A 20,622-nucleotide genomic window follows, 5' to 3' on the forward strand; every position below is an offset into this window, starting at 1 on the left:
AACTCATGGTTCTAGTGAAACTTAATTTTGAGTGCGCAGAGTTCTGGCCGTTACACATGTTACAAATGTACAATATTAGATGGAAATAATTAAAAAACTAAACTAATTTGTCAAAGAAGAATACATTTTTTTATTAACAAGTATTTCTACTTATTGTTGTGATGTAAACTCGAACTTAATACAAAGGTATTTCAAAAGTACTTTGTGTTATTTCACACGATATTATTTGTAAAGCAATTTCTTCATAAGGGATAACTAGTGATCCGAAGGCGAGACCTAACGATCCACTAAGTGGTAGCTATTGTCTTGAAGTGTTTGTGATGATTAACTCAAACGTCGTGACGTGTACTCCGAGGGTCGACGAATATAGGTTTTATAAACGAATCCGGTATCGTTGATAACCGTGACCACCTACCTACTAATAAACGGTATGACGTTTTTTGTAACGCCTTCCTGAAAAACTTAATAAAGCAATACACATACACCGTATACCGGAAATAACTCCGCTTCACAGTTACATCCGCTTTAAATTCCGACTATTAACGTGACAAGCGTGAATTTAATATTGTTTTATACTTAAATCCGAAAAAGCTCAAATACAATAGTATTCAACGTGCAATTTCAAACCTCATGTTGGAAAAACCGCGTAGGAATCTTGATGGAAGAATTCTCGAATCAGAATTCGACTGACAGCTGCGAGGTAGTTAATTCGTATGTCAATCAAATCTGCGGTTAGTGAATATCCTGCAGCCTGGTGGATCAAAAATTTTTAATTTTTTATATGTACCGCCTAGCAATAGGTTTCAAAGTCTTTAAATAAAATCAATGGAAAGCATATATCAATGAGAGTTGAGAAGAGTAGTGAAAGAAAAATATATTTTACGAAAATCAAATTCAAAATACACTTTATTTATTTATTTAGGAAACAAACAAATATAATTACACTTAATAGTAAAAAAAAACAAATATAAGAAAAACATAAATCAATCAAGTTTCCACTTAAAGTTAATACAAACAAATGACTACTTACACTAAAAATAAAAACAAAAAAACAGAGTATAAAAAGCAGGCAAAACAAGTAAAAAGTAAAACAGTTACAGTTTAATAATATGACTAATACTTTCTTCAAGTAGGCTGTTACAAACACTTTTGAATCATAGTTTGACAGAACTTTACTACATAGAGCTACAACCGATTCACCTGAGGTTCAACCTTAATATAATATAGTTTAAATCGTCGAAATCGTTCAATTCGTTTGCAGGTGATCTAACAAACCTGCATGTACTGGAAACCTACAACGCGTTTTAAATAGAATATCCCTTATTTTTTATTAGTGGCTAAAACAATTTGGCAAAAATGTAATAAACTAATCCTTACTGTGATTGTTTGTATTCTATGAATTTATGTACAACTATTCTTAGCGCATACGTGATTTTATTGTTGTTGTTGTTGTACCATTATTTAATAGTAGGTAGTCTAATAGTACTTAGTAGGCGTAAAACTGACGGCGTCGTTTTGCAAAAAAGTTGCGGGCGAGAGAAAAGTTAAGCAGGTTAATACCGGAAATGAGTTAAATATAAAGTTGAAATTATTTCACGCAATCGTACACGTGGATCGTAAATTAAGGGGTGAAAAATGAGTTTATGCTATTTTTTAGGTTAAATTTGTTACGAAAGAAAATTCAAAGACAAAGATTTTTTTCAATTTAGAAGAAATTAGCTTGACTATTATAAATTTTTGAGTCCTTCGCACGCTTGATTGTCAGCAACGTGTCAGAAAAAAGGGTTGTCAATGGGAGTGCTTCAGATGGGCAGTTTATATAACTATAAATTTACTTGTGCGAATTTATTCAATTCAAAAATAGTCACTTGTAACATTGTTATTTAGATAATATATCAATAACCAGGGATTTCAAACTTATTGCATCAAGAATGTAAAAAGTAAAATGTTAATACAATATAATTAATTAAATATACTTAATATAATTAGGCTTTAAAATGGACGAATTATTATTATTGAAGCGTGTTGCGCAATTGTTACTCCTATTGGATGCACTTTTCTGCGTGCTTAGTCTAATTGATGGCATAATTACAGAAATTGATCTGACATTGAATACGGATCAATTTTTTTATCTCGGAGCTCGAAACTCCCTTCAGGTTGTTTTAAACAAAGTAGGAATACTACGAATTGCCAGTTGTTGAAATTCGACGATATTCATTATTAAAATTTTGTGGAAAATATATACGAACTCTAAAGTTTCGAGTTTTTTTTTTAATTTTTAACGTTAGTGGTTATTAATGGTAATAATATAATAAATTGACAAATAGAGGAAAAAAAAGGAAAATTGACCTTTATATGTGTCTGAACCTTTCTGTCTTTGCCTAATTATATAGATACAAAAACAATAAATTCATGCTTGTCACGTCATGGTACTTTTTTTTGTTAAATTTGTCTCTCCTCGGTCATCTTCGTTATCTTATCTTAAATTAGTATTTTTGGGTGCCTGCAATCTTTGTTACCAAAATTATATATAATTTATAGACAGCAACATAATTTCAGTTTGAAGATGATTTTTTATGAGTCTTAATTTAAACCGGGTGAAAATGCAAATCGCAGCTTCTTAAATAGTAACTGCCCGTCCCGACTTCGTCCGGGCGAACTTAATTTCCTTTTCGATCGCGGTGTTCTACTACCGGATCTAAACTAAACCATTCAGAGGCCCACGCAAACACACACATACACATTATCCCCTGGCCAACCGTTCAAGAAAGTTTGTAAGAAGTCATAATATAAGTACAGAAGATTTATTTTTTATAATTTATATATATATAATATGTAAAAATATTTTATATCAATACCATCTTCGAAACGCGCTGCTTATTTCAGTATAAGTTTTATGTATATTGGCTTAGTTTTTTTTAATAAGGCTTAACAAAAAATAACGCCTCATGCTTTTACCAATTGTATAGATTTTGTATGTTCACAATAATACATCATTTCGATAGCATCAGCAATGATCAGATGTATATTCGAGATAAGTACAAGTAAAAACCAATTTTTTGGTGTTATAAATAAATTTTCGGCCTCCAAGCCTTCAACGATAAGATTTCACAGATATTTATAAATTTACTAACTTAAATTTTTACCTGCAGACGACTTAGATATCTTTACAATAGTCTATGCCTATATATGTACATATGTTCAACTACGTTTATTTTTTAGTTTTTAGTTTATGAACCGATTTTAATAATCCTTATTGCGTTGGGTTCAGTATAGCTTCAAAGAAGTCCTCATTTTACTTATTCAATTAGGGAATTTATTTTTATTTGAATTGTAAACTCAGAGAGATAGAAATAGTAAAAATAATAAAAAAGACCTTTCTGAGTAATTGGTCCATAATTTTAGTCACTCGGTTCGGCCCTTACTTAGCTCAAAAACTTATCCTTGCGGTTCAGAGAGGTCTTCAGAGAGGACTGTCCTGAGCACTGGCTCTGATCACTGGTCTTGGGAACAATGCCGCAGGACAATCATTTGGATGGCGTGTATTTTATCATTTAGTTATTATTACATTTTATTTTATTTATTTTTGATACTAATAAGATTTTCTTTGCATAGCCTTTAAGTTTATGTTTGTCACTAAATTATAATAATTGTGAGTAAAAAAATAATCTCGCAAAATTAAGACCTATTATGTGGGCAACATAATATAATCCAGGCAAACTCATTTAAAGGTTATTCATACTCATATTTTTTTGTTTTCTATCGAAATACATCATATCTATAGAATACTACATGCGATGTAAGGCGAAAGTCTATAGCTACTGCTTACTCTATAATCTATTATACTGCTTTTGCCTGGCGATAGTAAATAAATAAGGAGCGATATCTGCGCCGATTTTATGCATTAAATATTTGAAAATATTTAACAAAACATTCCATCTTTAGAATGCATCACTATTGGAAAGAGACATCCTGTGTTCTGTCATGTATTCACAGCTCGAATATCGAATAGAATATCACAATATCACACTCGATTTCATGAACTGTTTCATTTTATCACATGAGAGGAGGTGGAAGACGGGATTAGTAAGCCAGTGTAACTACGGGCACATGGGATACAATATCTTTGTTTCCGAGGTTGGTTGCGCGATGTTAGGAATTAATAATATTTTTATAGCGCCAATGACTCTGTAGGGACCATTTACCATCAGTTTAGCTCATTTGCCAGAATAAAACCAAAATTGAGTAATATGTTGTTGTTTATACAATAATATATTAGACATCTTGTCATGTCACGATTGCTTCAGCAACCTTGGGAGCAAAATGTTATGTGCTTTGGAACTGTAGTTAATCTGACTTGATCCTCAAACCGGCACACAAAAATAAAATATCTGATGAGTCAAATCACAAAGCCCACCAATCACCTAGTACATTTTACAAAGCTACTCAAATTACCGGCGTTATTAGTCAATCTGCAAATATTTAATTATATTATTACTCAATTTAATATTTAAATTTTCTCTACCATTCCAATGTATTGAATAAATATTTATTATGTGTGTTGATCACTGCGAATTATTATTGTTCTTGAATATAAATTCCATGTGCTAGGAATAAATGGGAAGATGTACTTAGTAGTCCTGCGTTGAGGTAACGAGTCGGGTTTAGTCTCTTTAATATACTATTTGTGACATTTAACATATTTTAGTTTGGAGACTTACGAGATGCCAAGCTGCGACATCCCTATATCAGCACCTTCGGCACCCCTACAGCAACCAGAGAGCGCTACTCGAAAGAGGAAAGTTTCGGTTTAGTAAGTATATTATCAATATAATTGTTTTTTTTATTTATTTTAAACGAAAAGATTTATTAATGGTTGAGCCGTCCTCAACAGTGTTAGTAGGTACTCAAAACAGCGATGGTCTCAACACAACATGACTGAATTTCTAAAAGGCCAAAAGCCAACGTCTTTACGTCGTTTCCGTGACTCGAACACTGAGAAAGTTATTGTAAATTTATTTATGTGAATACAATTATATTAGTCAGACTCTGGATTTGGACCTACGGCTTTGGGCTCTCATAAGCTAGCCACTGAAACAACAAATCAGCTACATTACAAGCCGAACACATTGCTTACCATACAACTGCGAGCTAATCTTATACGCATTGTCTGTCATACGTATGGAATTAGTGTATACATTTTTTACACGATTCTCGCTAAAAATATGTCCTTTGTTTTATGTGGGGAATATTTCGCGATTCATAATAACTATAATATCATTCGCTAAGTGATTGAAATTCAATAAAAACTTTTTTAAATTTGAGGACAACATAAAATATGAATTATCATATTTTGCTCTTATATCCATATTTTTATTGCTAACAAACATTTGAGCTCGTAAATAGTTAACAAACAAAAACATTAAATGGGCTGTCAAATAGAGCTTCCCTTCCACCTTCGTCCGAGTAAAATAAGAATTTGATTTCTTTTCCGTTTGCAACGTCATATACCGATACTTATCAATACCATACAGGAAATTTAAAATATTCAAAATAAAAAAAAAACAAACGATTCAACTGGTTGGAGGGAGTAAAGTGTACACGTCCACAAAACCATCTTATCATATTATCAAAATCAAAATATACTTTATTCAAGTAGGCTTTTACAAGCACTCTTGAATCGTCATTTAACAAACTATTTAAAGTAAAGCTACCGGCATGTACCGAGAAGAACCGGCAACAAACTCAGTAGTTACTCTTTTTCAATATCTAAAAATACAGTCATGTTAGTTAAATACAATTATATATGTATGTTATAATCGACTTAAAACATTAAAAATAAATGTTAATGAGCACTTATTTTTTATTATATTTTAGTTATATACAAAAGATAACGTAAGAAATTCATCAAGAACACAATTGACAGTTCAATTTTTACAAACCAAGATGGATGCCCCGTTACCCTGCCAATTCCCTCAGTATGCAATAATAACGACAACAGTTGATTATCTACTTACTTATGTATATTCAGAAACACTGGTTTAGTTTATATACTGGCGAGCATGTCTACGTTCACCAATGTTTTGTTCTTATTTACAATTCATCTCGTGTCCAACGCCGGAGGAATACGTCAAGACGGAATTTCCATATTTAGGTAGAATTTCTGGTACATATTTAGGTCAATCAAAATCTAAATATGTTACAGTGGATAGTGCATAATCGTATTCGTCCGAGAATAGAAAGCAGCAGCTCTCTGAAATTGCTAAATCATTTTCTGTCCGTGAAACCCTTAGGAAACAATATTTATTTTAAGATAAATAAAGTCCTTAATTGTAAACAATGAAATTTTAATTAAAATAAAATTGAATCTTGTCACGGTATTATTCTAAACTGAAGGTGGTGAGGGTGAGGTGAGGGTCTATAAAGCCTTCTCCCGATATTCTCTGCATCTTATGATAAAAGTTTCAAGTACATTGGTTCTGTAGATTTAATTTACACGTTTTTCTAGCATCGTTAAGCGGACTGGCAAATGGGCCACCTGATGGTAAGTGGTCGCCACTGCCCACTTCATTAGACATCGGTGACGTTAAACATTTTAACCATTACTTTCATCGCCAACGAGTCACCAACGCTGGGAACCGAGACGTCATGTCCCTTGTGCCTGTACACTGCCTCACGCACCATTCAATCCGTACGTAAATATTAAGTATTGTTACTTGATGGTGGAATTACTGATGTGTGGGTGGTAATTACCTAGACATGCTTGCACAAGGCCTTTATAGTCTATCTGCCCGTCCTAACTATGTACGGGTGGAATAAGTTTTTATTTTGTTTCAAAGAATCCTGAAACCAAGTCGCTGCGCTACCTACTGGATTAAATTTCAGGGGAAATCAAAATCAATTTAGCCGTCTAAGAGTTCAGATGCATGCGGACATATAGAAGATTTAAAAGAAATATACAAAAATACATACATGTGCCTGTATTTATTGTATAATTAATTTGTATTTTATATATGATATTTTTGATAGGGCTCAAGTGAATCAACGCGGTTTCACAGGATATGTTACGTGGACGCGCTAGCTTTTCGCTTTATTTGTGCCAATTCAAATAAATAAAGGTTTGCTTTGAAGTTTTAATTAACATTTTCAATGGAAAAATACTGATAAAAAGTTTACAATCGGCGATACCGCGAAGAAAAGGTACATGTAACAATATAAAATTGGCTGAAATATATGTGAAGTAGAGTCAGTACGATTAAAATGATTTCCTAAGTTTCTTATAATAGAAGTCTTATATATAGACTAGCGATCCGCCCTGGGTTCGCACGAGTGCAATTTTATGACATAAATATATATAACATATATATATATATATAATTCATGTACATAAATCTCAACTAAATATAACGGGTTAAGTCCGGTCATGTACCGGTAAATTGTGTGTGTGTCTCAATGTCTGTGTTTCAGTGCTTAATCGATAATTATAAAATCGAATGACTGTCAACGTACAGCTAAAACTACCAGATAACAGAGAGGGCCGGCGTAACGGAGGGGTGCGGCTGTATGAATTTTATCCGTACTAGTCAGTCTAATAAGGCAAACTCTTAATCCTAATCCCAGGTCAACCCTATTAAAAGACGTTGCGTCGTTTTCATAAAGTATTACCTAGGTGCAGAATTGCTTTGTAAAACCGTCTGGACTACCTAGTATTATCGGGTCGGTTTAGACAGTGTGTGAGCCAATTTAACTGCAGCCACAAAAGATGTAACATCTTAGTTCCCAAGGTTGATGGCGTGTTAGGGTTTATATTTCATACAGTACTAATTTGTACCCATTAGCTAGTCCGCAAATATGTCATTAATTGTGAGGAAATAGAGTGCTGTTCTTGAGCACAAAGCTATGCACTTTGTGCGCTATGCAAACGGCTGCCAGTCATGAAGTCTTTGTCCATTGTCAATACCTTCCGGCAGCAAATATAAAAACCAATATAAATAGGTAAAAGCCTCGTTTTTAATTAACTTGATACGACAATTTCCCAAATGTACTTGTTATATGACGCTATATGTGGTTCTCCAACGAACATGCGTCGAAGTTTTCCCTGGAATTCGGTTAGTGATTTACCTATTTCATGGTTTCAATTAAAACTTTGTTACAAATAGATTCTTTTTTTAATTTTCATTCTAAGCTTCTCTTGTCGTTTGAAAAATTATGTCAATATAGATACTCATGTGGCTCGCTTCGTTCGCTTATAAGATTATCATTCTCTCGTTACTGTAGTGTTGAGTTATTTAATTATTTTCTTTATTTAATGTAGATAAAGAGACCGGGAAATAGGTCACATGCCAAAGACATTTGTCAAATATCAAACATTAACCATTCCTTACATCACCAATGCGGGAACAACAATACTAAGTATTCCTATTTGTCCGAAAAGTATCTGATGTCTTGCTGTCACCCTCTCACACGACCTCGTACAAAGCTCTATCACTAATTGAATTCTTTTTATTTAATATCTTTAGGCTAAGCCTCTATTGCCTAGAATATATTAAAAATGTAGTGCCAGATTCTCTGCTCAAATTCGACCCACTCTCTGCTAAGCCGAGATGGCCCAGTGGTTAGAACGCGTGCATCTTAACCGATGATTTCGGGTTCAAACCCAGGCAGGCACCACTGAATTTTCATGTGCTAATTTGTGTTTATAATTCATCTCGTGCTCGGCGATGAAGGAAAACATCGTGAGGAAACCTGCATGTGTCTAATTTCAACGAAATTCTGCCACAGATGTAATCTGCCAACCCGCATTGGAGCAGCGTGGTGGAATATGCTCCAAACCTTCTCCTCAAAAGGGAGAGGAGGCCTTTAGCCCAGCAGTGGGAAAATTTACAGGCTGCTAATGCTTAAAAAAATGCTCTGCTAAGTTCTGCTCTTTTTATTGTGCACTTCGTTGAGGGTTATGCTTGTCTTAGTTTTTTAATATTAATTCTACTGCCCACTTTATAATATTAACAACAAGCCTATCTAAGAAGGTGAACAAAATTATAACAAAACAAGTCACTTATAAACATTTTATCCACTGGTTGAATTGACGTCACAAATAGGATAACCATGTTGGATATGTCGAAGCCACATCAAGCCTTCGCATTTCAACGCAGATATTTTCAGTGAATCCGATTTGGCCATGTGATACATCAAATTCTTATGTCAATCCTATACATTTTGGTGTTTTCTAAAAAAGAGTTCGTCAATCAAACGAATGTGTCGAAGCCCGTTCGTAGGTACGATATTCATGTAGTTCTATAGTTAAACTTGTGTTATGTTATGTCCATGGAACGCGCTAGGCTATTTAAATTATACAATTATATATAGTTTACAAAGACGTCGTTAATAGAATAACCCTTGTACTTATTATTTCCCCAATTCTATTCAATCACAAAGCGACCAATTAACCCGCCGAGTGACTGACCTGTTGCTGTTGTTGGCGGAGCACCTGCTACCAATATTGTGTTTTAACGAGGCTTTTAAATCTAAACGCTCACAGAAACATAGCGTGATATAGCTTTAGCTTAGCTTACATCATTTAAAGACGAGTGATACGGCGTGCAATGGAAATGAAGCATTGTTACCCAATCCTATTGAAAAGATCGAATGGGTTTAAACTTTGAAATTTCTGTCAGTCACAATAACGGTATTTAATGATATTGAGATGTCTCGCTGCTGCGATAAAGTCTTCCATCCTAGGTATTATAAAGTTGTAGTTAAGTTTCCAAAAAATATAAAATACGTATAGCCAAAGGAAGTTTAATGCTTATATTGTTACCGATATTTTTTTAACTTTAAGATGTGCTGATATGTACATTGGCGATATATGATCTATTATAGCTCAATATTACCGCAAAATATATTTTTTGTTACGAAATACATGAGTCTTTAATATTTTATTTTAGCTCCTAATGTTGAATGGTTGAATAGTTGAATGGTCGATGGTGTGACTTAGCACCAGTCCGTATGTTCGAGCATTCTTTATAATATATATATTAAGTAACTTTTACAATCATCTATATATTTGAATTGCAATGTATTCACAGTAGAGGGTGAACTTAATTTATTCTTGTATTTCTAAGTAACCCTTCGCAGTTTTATAATCTACCGCCGTTCCGTGTTTATATTATACGACTTCGCGTCGCTAGCGGACGGACTGATCTAATAAAATACAATTGTTTTTGAACAGAGTTGTGTGTTTTATTATCGGTACGTAATTAAAGCGACGTTATTGTGCTTTTTCCTCAACACTGCAAATGTATAAAAATAATTTTCTTACGTTTATATTTTGAAATGAGAGTTTTGTTAATATGAATGTGTGTTATTTTCTAGTATTTTATTTACATTTACTACAGTTGTCTGCCTTCGTCATACTATTATATATAACAGTACTATTGTCGCTCGCGTTTTAGTTGTCAAGTGTTAGGTAAAAAAAAGTTAAAAGATGGGGTTCAATCTTGATTCAAACTAAACTTTATTTGGTTCTGTTCAGTGTTTGGCCATCAAAGAGCAACATACAGACAGACAGAGCAATTATTGCATTTATAATATGAATATTGATAAATGCAACAGTGAGTTTTATGTTATGGCTTTCATATCTTAACTAGTTACTCAAACGACAAACATAATATTTGTCATACACTTTGTTAGGGGGTATACACAGAAAAGGATAAATCCGTAAAAAAATATATATAACATTAGAACGGCCCCGTTCTAATGTTTTATTTAATAATATTATTGCATTACAATAAACAATAATTGATTTCGACCTGGCCGCTTTTTAAACGGCAGTTAATCTCAAGCGAAACAAGTCACAAGCGGGACAAATTGTATGTGAGCCCTACGCACACGAGTGTACTTTCCATTCCCTCAAATTCCGTTGGGTCAAATCCACCACAAACGGACTTAGTTCAGGCACGGGACTGACGGCCTTACTCGCTTACCCATACCCATCCCATTTCCATTGCCCTTAGTAGATCCGTGCGCAAACAACAAATTTCACTTGTAGAATGTTTCTACCTGCATTTCATGAAGTCCTTAAAGCCTTATCAACTAACATTGTAATATGTTCGTCAGTATCACAATTCAAGGAGTCAAATGGGTCAGAAATCCTTATCGTATCGGTAACATTTATAATTGCTTTCTGAACTCCTTAGTACGCGCTCTCTCGGGGGGCGTTGAACTTTAATTAAACTAAGAGTTCCCTATTTGAACACATTCGCAATTTATACGTGTCATACATGTGAAGCAAATAGTGTGTGTGTTTTGTATGTTATATATAGGCGGACAGGCTATCGGGCCACCTGGTGGTAAGTGGTCACCTATATACATTGGCGCTGAAAGAAATATTAAGTATTATTTTCATGGCACCAACTTTGGAAATGAAGATGTCATGTACTTACCAGTGTAAGCCAGTGCTTACTCACCCTTCAAACCGGAACAAAGCAATACAAATATTGCTGCTTGCCGGTAAAATATCTGATGACAAGTTTGTGTATACCTAGAAGGCTTGCATAAAACCCTACCACCAAGACCATATTGTGGTGACGTGACTGTAACCGCGACTCGTAGCTAAATTAATTCTTCTTGTCTAATTTCAAACCAGTTTTAGCTTTATATTTAATAGAATCCTGAAAAATAATTACTTTAAATAACGAATATTTTGATTTTATTTATATTTTATAAGCAAAACTCAGACTTATCTAAGTATTGCTTTCTTCTACTCTGTTCAGTTCAATAATGGTATTCTGTGTGTAATGAACCTATGTTCAAACCTTTTATAAGAGTACTCGAAACTCAACGCAGAAACTATTTCGTGGTATGTTATAAAGTTATGGAATCATTGAGTAAAATCACTTTAACGTGTGGAGGGAAGCGATCATCAATAAAGCGTATTACCGTAAACCGGTTTTCAACATTTCACGAGTGAGCTCAGCCCGGTCACTATTTATTTATCGACATTTAAGTTATTATATGTCGATATTAACGTTAAATACATCACTGATTGACGAGCATGCTCCTCCAGTCGCGTCAATTGTTTTTAAAATGTCCTTTCGATTATGTTATTAACGTAAAAAAAAACAGCAAAGGACACGAATACGGAAAAAAAATTGGTGTCACAGCGTGTAACACTCACGCTGTATTGATCAGTTCTTCTGTAACTTTGTAATGTTACATATTGTATCAAAAATAGGTGAAACTTCATAAATACACCCAATCCTTCTCTGGAACTGCTACGAAACATGCGAATGTTCCTGGCGATGGACCGCCTTTACGGAATACCACTGATAATCCATTTCGTTTCTTATCGACGGGACAGCAGTTATCTTAATATTATTTTAAAAATCATTATCGCACAAATGTACAACAAAAATGAAAAATTTTGCCCAGCGGCTAAGTAAGACACGCGATTCTTGATCGTAATTCAAACCCGGGCGACAGCTGTATACTAATTATTATCAAAGTAAAAAAGTGAAAAGTATTATAAATTATTTCGAAACAAACTTCACCTTCGCTATTTTGAATTGTAGATTAAATAAATAAAAATATTTTCGCATTGTTATACTTCTTCCAAGCGAATAAAGGTAAAAAATCGGAGTTACGACTTTGGCATCATACGCCGTTTGCTGGCATTGAATTCGTGTACAATGTCATTGTCGTTCGTAGTAGCCTCAGTACTTCCAATGTGCCATTAAAATACAGCGTTCCAGGCCGAGGGCCCGATGTGACGGCTTTCAGATTGCCAATATAAGCTTAGTAACTGTCCTCTTTGTGACACACTGCTGTGTAGCATTAAATATTGAGTTCTGGTTTGGAGGGTGAGTGAGGAATAACAACAAGGAATATAACATACACAAGGTTAGTGGGACATTGTCGATGTAAGCGATTGTTATATTTCTAACACTACTAGTTTATTTGGTCGTGACTACTTTCTATATGCAGTTGCCAGTCTTCTTTTTCTCGCTGGAAAAACGATCTTACGCGTTTCCCCACGCGACGTGGGGCGGGGTGAATGCCCGCTAAAAACCAGCGATAACCACACCGTCTTTTCAGAGGGATATCTCGGGATCGCTTAGGCATGCTAACTCTACGATGCAAATAAACTATAGATATTAATAGTTATTATGAAGATATGATATCGCTGATTTTTCTGTAGGTTTTTTACATTTATTATTGTCTAGTACATTATTTTGATGTATCTCCTAAAGTTGAATCAATGTTAGCCATGTAATCGTACGAAAACATTCTTATAAAAATGTACACAAAACTTCCTTCTTTATCGCTCTTTCTATTAGTGAAAACCGTATCAAAATCTGTTCAGCTGTGAGGAAAACGGAGATACGGACATGCAGAAATCGACTTTGGTTTATACTATTAAATTTACTACTCCAAATCATCTGGAGATAAAAATAACTTCAAGATTAAACTCACGTAATCAAATAATTATTTTATCGATTTAATAGGATTATAGTTTCAGCGTTAAAAAACAATATTATGATCACGAGACAAAAAATATAATTGTAATATGATAAACACAACATGTTATATGTATTACGTAACTGTGAATGCAATTTAGGCTGTAGATATGTTAACTGATTATCAACCAATTCACGTTTAATTGCCATCAACGAGCACCCACTTCCCCCTCATAACCACCCCGTCTATCAACCCCATAATATGTTTCGGTAACATCCATATCTAAAATCGTTTGTCCTGACGGAACTCTCAGCAAAAACTTTAATCCAGTTTAAAAAGTTGAAAATTTGTACATATGTTTATTTTACAATGAATCCGCTAAGAAATTTCAACTTTAAGAGGAAAGAATGGTAGGGATCAGTTAGTAAAAATTTTATCCGTACAAGCTCGTAACTTATGAAGGCTATCGAATAAAAATTAAAAATATTTCTACAATATAATCAGAGTTCAGACACGGACAATCTCAGCTCATGTTTTTCTTGGTGGTAGAGGTTTGTGCAAGCCCTTCTATCTGGGTATGTACCACCCACTCATCAGATATTCTACCGCCAAACAGCAAAGTCAAAGTCAAAGTCAAAAATCTTTATTCAATATAGAAGTGTTTGCACTTGCTTATTGATTGTCAAAAATCTACCACCGGTTCGGAATTTAGCACCTCGGACCTGAGAAGAACCGGCGAAAGAAACTCAGCGGGATATATTTTTTTTTCATTTTTTTTAACCATTTTCCATGTAGGTACAATGATAAGTATATATTAGTTGTTTGAAACAGCCTGGAGGCGATCATTTCATTCCCAAGGTGTGCAGTCAACTAAAAAGTCATTAGTGTTGTAATATCCTTTAGCACACAAACGCTCTTTAACGACTCTTTTGAATTTTATAATTGAATAATTTTGAACGTTTACTGGGATCCTGTTGTAAAAACGTATACATTGCCCCAAAAAAGAGTTACTAACCCTGTGTAATCGGGTACTTGGAGTAACAAGTTTATTCTTGTTCCTAGTGTTAATAGAATGTACGTCACAATTTCTGGGAAAATCATTTATGTTTTTGCGTACATACATAACATTATCAAAAACAAATTGAGAAGCGACAGTCATTATTTTAATTTCTTTAAATTTACCTCTTAACGAATCTTTTGGGACCAGGTTATAAATTGCACGAATAGCCCTCTTCTGCAGTACAAAAATAGTATTAATGTCAGCTGCATTACCCCAGAGTAGGATGCCATACGACATTATACTATGGAAATAACTGAAGTACACAAGGCGTGCAGTATTAAGTATTGTTGTGTTCAGGGATGTCACATCTTAGTTCCCAAGGTTGGTGGCGCATTGACGTAAGAATTGGTTAAAATTTCTTACACCTCTATTATCTATGGGTGCGGTGACCACTTACCATTAGGTGGCCCATTTGCTCGTCTATGTCATAAAAAAGTGTTAATTTTTAAAAATCTTTATATTTTGTTTACAGTGCGACCAGCAGCACCTACGACGATGACGGCACTGATGATACCCGTTCCAATCGAACTTTGCCCGACAAAAAGTAAGTTTTTATTAAATAATATGTAGCTAATACATCAATTGCGCGATCTCTGATAACTATAATTTTGCATTCGAAAGAAGGAGACAAAACATCTTGTTACTACACAACGGTTAAACAATATTATTAGAGAACATTATAATGTAGTATTTCAGAAATTTGCTTGTTTTTTTTGTCTTTCCTTTTTAATAAGGAAAGACACATTCGACTGGATGATTATGTCGGCTGTATTCGTTTGAATAACAATTCGATATAAGGTGACGTCGCTGCCAGTGGAAGAATACGTACAACCATTACCGTGTTCTGATATTATTAATAAGTTAAAAATCTTAACTTATGAACTTGATACCCAATTGACTACTATTTACTTGTATTGTGTGAGGTTACTCGACGCAAACATTTTTGCTGTTGCAACTTATGCTAACTTTATTTTATTTTACGGTCATTTTGCAGGCAAAACCATAGCGAGATTGAAAAACGAAGACGCGATAAAATGAACACGTACATATCTGAGTTGAGCTCAATGGTGCCCATGTGTGGCGCAATGGCCCGCAAGCTAGACAAGTTGACCGTGCTCCGTATGGCCGTTCAGCACTTAAGATCAGTACGCGGTGCACTTTCCGCGGGACCATTGACAGTCAGACCTCGTCCCGCTTTTCTCTCAGAGCGAGAGTTGAACGCTCTAGTGCTCCACGCTGCTAGGGATTGTTTCTTGATGGTCGTTGGCTGCGATCGCGGGAGGCTGCTTTATGTTAGCGCCTCAGTTACGAGGCTATTGCATTACGATCAGGTGAGATTGGTTTTATGTAATGTGATAAAATTAAACGATGTCATACGATTGAGCGAAGATTTTGATTAAACGTATGTCATGTAATGTATACAATTGTTAATCAAGGCAACCTTTCGTATTTGCTTTTGCGCTTTCAGTACGCTCAATCACAAGACTTTTGACGTAAATTGTATGTATTTTTTTAAATGTAAAAAATCACGCCACGTGTTAACCCCTGGCAGACTTGTACGTCGAGACGGCAAACGACATGCTCCTTATCTTGCCCTCTCCTCCCTTTCGTATCTATGGCACATATAAAATATATATACCTCGCTGCTGTATATAATTGTATAATTTACTTTTATTATTAATTCCAATAACCATCAAAGGAAATGGTATATAATATTAATAAATATATAAATCCAGTCGAGCATGTTTTACGTGCACACGTGAGTCTTTATGTCAATAATATCATGATTAATATATTAATTTTATTACAAACGCAAATAAACCTGCGCACGACTAGCGTCAAAGGTTCATCCGAATTTACGTCAAACGATACGAGGCATGGCGCTATAATACATAATTTGCTTGTGATCTGTCTGATTTCATAAAAAATGTAATTTAATAACTTTATGCATCGCGAATTTTTATCTGAATAATTTTCATTGCATTGACGCGCTCGTTAAATTTAATACACGCAGAGATTTAACTACGTTTAAATGGATGTATCTGTTCTTTATATTTAAGGACGAAATGTATGAACAATATTGTTTTTATTTTTATTTCTCCTCTGATCAGATGTTTTTTTTTATATGTTTTATATTTTTTGCAAGCTATTACTTAATTGTTTCAAGTTATATTCTTCATAATAGACCCAGTGAGCCAGTGTAAACAGGCATACGAGTCATATCACCTTAGGTCTTATGTTTGCTTACTGACGATGTAAGAAGTTAATTTTCTGACTGACCTGACTTATATTAGATAATATACATGTATACTACAAACGATCCAATTTAATTGTCATGATGATGTGCACGACCGCTACGCTTGACACTCGCCAAACGTCATGCTAATTACACGAGTGTAAACTCGTGTGCGTGTACTTAGTGGTTAACCGTTGGTCATTATTTTTTCGACAAGTTCACAGCTCTGACAGTCGACCTAGATAGATAAATCAGAGCTTGTTTTATTAGAAAGTGCTTAATCAACATTGATTAAGCACTTCGAGCAAGCTATTTATATGTCGTCCTAATGAATAAAAACTATAACAAAATCGACCTTTTATTACAACTGTAGTGGCCAATGATGTATTTAAATACATAACGAAATAGTTGTATACTGATAAATGTGTTACGAAAAGGTAAATAAGATATTTTTGTTGCAGTCCGAGTTACTCGGTCAGAGTCTCTTCGACATCTTGCATCCAAAGGACGTCGCTAAAGTTAAAGAGCAGCTCTCGTCCTCAGACCTCAGCCCTAGGGAGCGATTGATAGACGCCAAGAGTAAGTATCGATTCATTCCTATAAACTATTCCACGGAGAGGGATTATGCGAAGTGCGTCGCCTCAAGTGCGGTCACGCTGACTTATGTCCTACATTTAATCACTTTGCAGCGACTGACGGAGCTACATAGAATTGCATTGTGACTAAATGTTCTGTTATTTGTTAAAATAAGATAATCAATGTTTAATTAAATCATTGTATCTATTTCTAAACATCTTTTTAAACTCTGCTGTGATGCGCAATCCGGTGTACCGAAGTTTTATCAATACATTAATTATTTATAGTTTCCGTATACCTAATACAAATTTCCTAAATTAATTAGCTATTTCATATAGTTTTCATCGTAAAAAATCAAATTTATTATTTCATCATGAATGAATGCTTCGAATGGTGATAGTGATTGTCATGACAGGTTATTGTGCGCACTCAATGACGGTCCTCTATAGGAGATTCCTCAACCATTTCGTGTTTGTGTTCTTTAAAAATATGTTTGTGTGTGTAAATTATTTGAATGTGTATCGATTTTTTACATTTGCCTCAGTAGTGGTTATTTAGACGGCCCAGTTATCAGATATTCTGCCGCCAACTAGCAATGCTTGTTATTGTTGTGTTCCGGTTTGAAGGGTGATTGAACCAGTGTACACTACTACAGGCACAAGGGACATAACATCTTAGTTCCCAAAGTTGGTGGCGAATTGGCGAAGTAAGGAATGGGTAATATTTCTAACAGCGCCAATGTCTATGGACGGTGGTGACCACTTAACGTCATTTGACTCATTTGGCAGTCTGCCTACCCATTACATAAAAAAAAAAATTATGCCCCATTCCAATCAAATAAAGATAAACAAACCTTATAATTACATATTCAATGCGATTTGCTCATAGGTTGCATACAACGAATCTTTCTTGATTAATATTTTTGGATACGACACGACACTATTTCACGTCCTTACTAATATCCACTTTAATTTTACTTCCAAAGTTTCGATAATAACTTCGCTGACACGTGCACAATTTTTTCTCAAATCCATAATGAATATCATAGATTAATAATTCAAGATCTCGACCAATCACATCGCTTCAATTGATGTCAAATATTTACTTGTCGTTAATCCACTTGTGGTTGAAAGACTATAGTTATATTGTGATACTGTTTGCATCTGATAGGTATTTTCTAAGCATCTTAAATATTTTTATCATTGTCATCATCATTTTATCCTTTTATCCTCTGTTGTACATAAACCTTTCACTCTCCTTGACAGCTCGCTTCCAGTCGTTGCCAGCTCCTTTAGGTATATATACACCACCTACATATTTTATAATATATGTATATGTATATTCCAAATAAATGATTTATACTTTGTTATGATCAAAGTGTACCTTGATGATGTTATAATACTAACAAATAAAAGGAGTTACTTAACCAATTGCATTTGTATCGTTTACGCAATCTTCGTAATTGTATCGTAAAATAATATTGAATAATGATTTAGTAATACTTGTTAATATCATAAAACATCAAGACACGCATTGTTAATAAAACGAGTATAATTTATGATTTCTTTGTATGTATGTATATTTAAGTTTAACATAGAATGTACAATTTAAGCCTTCTTTGTTTAGCGATGTTACCAGTAAAGGCGGACGTTGTGGCTGGAGCATCACGTCTCTGCCCCGGCGCTCGACGCTCCTTTTTCTGCCGTATAAAGTGTCGTATGTCCAACAACCAAGGCAGCAGCACCGTTACCAACACGACGTGCCCGCAACCGAACCAAGTTAAGGAAGAGAGCGAAACCAACGCCAAAATGAGGAAGAAACAAGCTCATGAGAAGAAGTACTGCGTCGTGCAGTGTACAGGTATTTTGTTTATAATCATTTTTCTTTTTTCAGCAATAGCCTTATATAAAATAATTATCCGTCAACTGTAGGCTTTTAAGCTTAGAAAACGTACGCTCACCTGGCAAAGATGTGTCGGGTAGAAAGGCTAGTAGACAAGTGGAAATGCAGGCTGATCTTCTTAGATTTCTGAATTTCATGGTTTATATTTCAGTGCTAGCGCCTACGGACAGTAGTTTATTTGATTACTTTCAATATGGTGACCATTTTTTAGTAGAAATTATGATCGTGTTAAATGGTGGCGAGGAAGATATCAATTTATTCCGATTGAATTTCTAATGCTAAGACCGCATATTTTCTAATGTGGGGTCGGTAATTGAGTCGAGTTTAGAAATTAGAAGTTAGAAGATTAAGGTGTTTTTAATCTATATTTAAATTTTCCACTTCAGGTTATCTTAAGTCGTGGGCACCAGCAGAAATGTCGGAAGCTGGTAATGCGGCGGACGGCAATCCGGATGACGGTGACGCTTGCAACTTGTCCTGCCTCGTCGCTGTCGGCCGAGCGTTAACAGATCTAACGCCTCAGGCGCCGCCCGCGCCCTACACCCGCTACGTGCAGTATATATCGAGACACGCTACCGACGGGAAGTTTCTGTTCGTCGATCAAAGGTGACAAATACTTCGATTTTTTTTTTAAATCTATATAAATAAATATAAAAATTAATATATTTGTTCTATATGCGTTCCTAAATCAATCGTCCGATTGTAATGAAACTTTTAAAAAATTCCTAGCACAAAAATTTGATTTTTTTTTCTTTGTGTGTTCCTTTCGTGCAAAGCCGACTCGGGTGGCTAATCATTATCACAAAAATGTAATCTATTAATAATAAAATAAAGCTTTTTTTTAAAAAAATCTCAAAATAAGTACAGGTACAATTACTTCTCCAAATGACAAGTCAATATTACTGAACGAAACTAATACGAATGTGAAACTAAACTTTGTATAAGTATCTATGTATAAGTTTATCCTTTGTATATGTTTAATATCCTGGAACGGAACAAATGTAATTAGCAGTATTTATTTTCAATTCTTACGTTATGCTTGTATTTAATTTATAATATTTTTTTCAGGGTGACTCTGGCGTTAGGTTTTCTGCCTCAAGAGCTTCTAGGCACAAGTCTATATGAATACATTAGCGCAGCAGAACTTGGTGCGGTCGCTCGCACGCATAAATCCGCACTTCTGAGGCGTGACGCTTTACGAACACCGCCATACTGTTTCCGGCGTAAAGATGGTACATATGCAAGAATCCAGACTCACTTCAAGCCTTTCAGGTAAACTATTTTATATTTTTTAATAATCAACTGAATTACATATCAATATCCATTGCGGATGCCATGCTTAAGGGATACTAGAAAACCAACAACCACTATGTAAATACCAGGAACTGCTCCG

At 34.6% G+C, this 20,622-nt stretch overlaps 1 protein-coding gene across 5 annotated transcripts in view; it reads left to right on the forward strand.

Annotated features, from left to right (window-relative positions):
• Positions 1-20,622, forward strand: part of LOC125076002 (protein cycle) — a 99,587-nt gene that overhangs the window by 74,905 nt on the left and 4,060 nt on the right. For all 5 annotated transcript variants that reach the window (XM_047687921.1, XM_047687922.1, XM_047687919.1 and 2 more), the window contains 7 exons: positions 4,709-4,813; positions 14,988-15,059; positions 15,510-15,846; positions 17,213-17,330; positions 18,954-19,187; positions 19,616-19,835; positions 20,298-20,501. In XM_047687921.1, coding sequence (XP_047543877.1) covers positions 4,709-4,813; positions 14,988-15,059; positions 15,510-15,846; positions 17,213-17,330; positions 18,954-19,187; positions 19,616-19,835; positions 20,298-20,501 — 1,290 coding nt within the window. The remainder of the gene's footprint in view (positions 1-4,708; positions 4,814-14,987; positions 15,060-15,509; positions 15,847-17,212; positions 17,331-18,953; positions 19,188-19,615; positions 19,836-20,297; positions 20,502-20,622) is intronic.

The sequence above is a fragment of the Vanessa atalanta genome, chromosome Z (assembly GCF_905147765.1).
Source record: "Vanessa atalanta chromosome Z, ilVanAtal1.2, whole genome shotgun sequence".
Classification (NCBI taxonomy): domain Eukaryota; kingdom Metazoa; phylum Arthropoda; class Insecta; order Lepidoptera; family Nymphalidae; genus Vanessa; species Vanessa atalanta.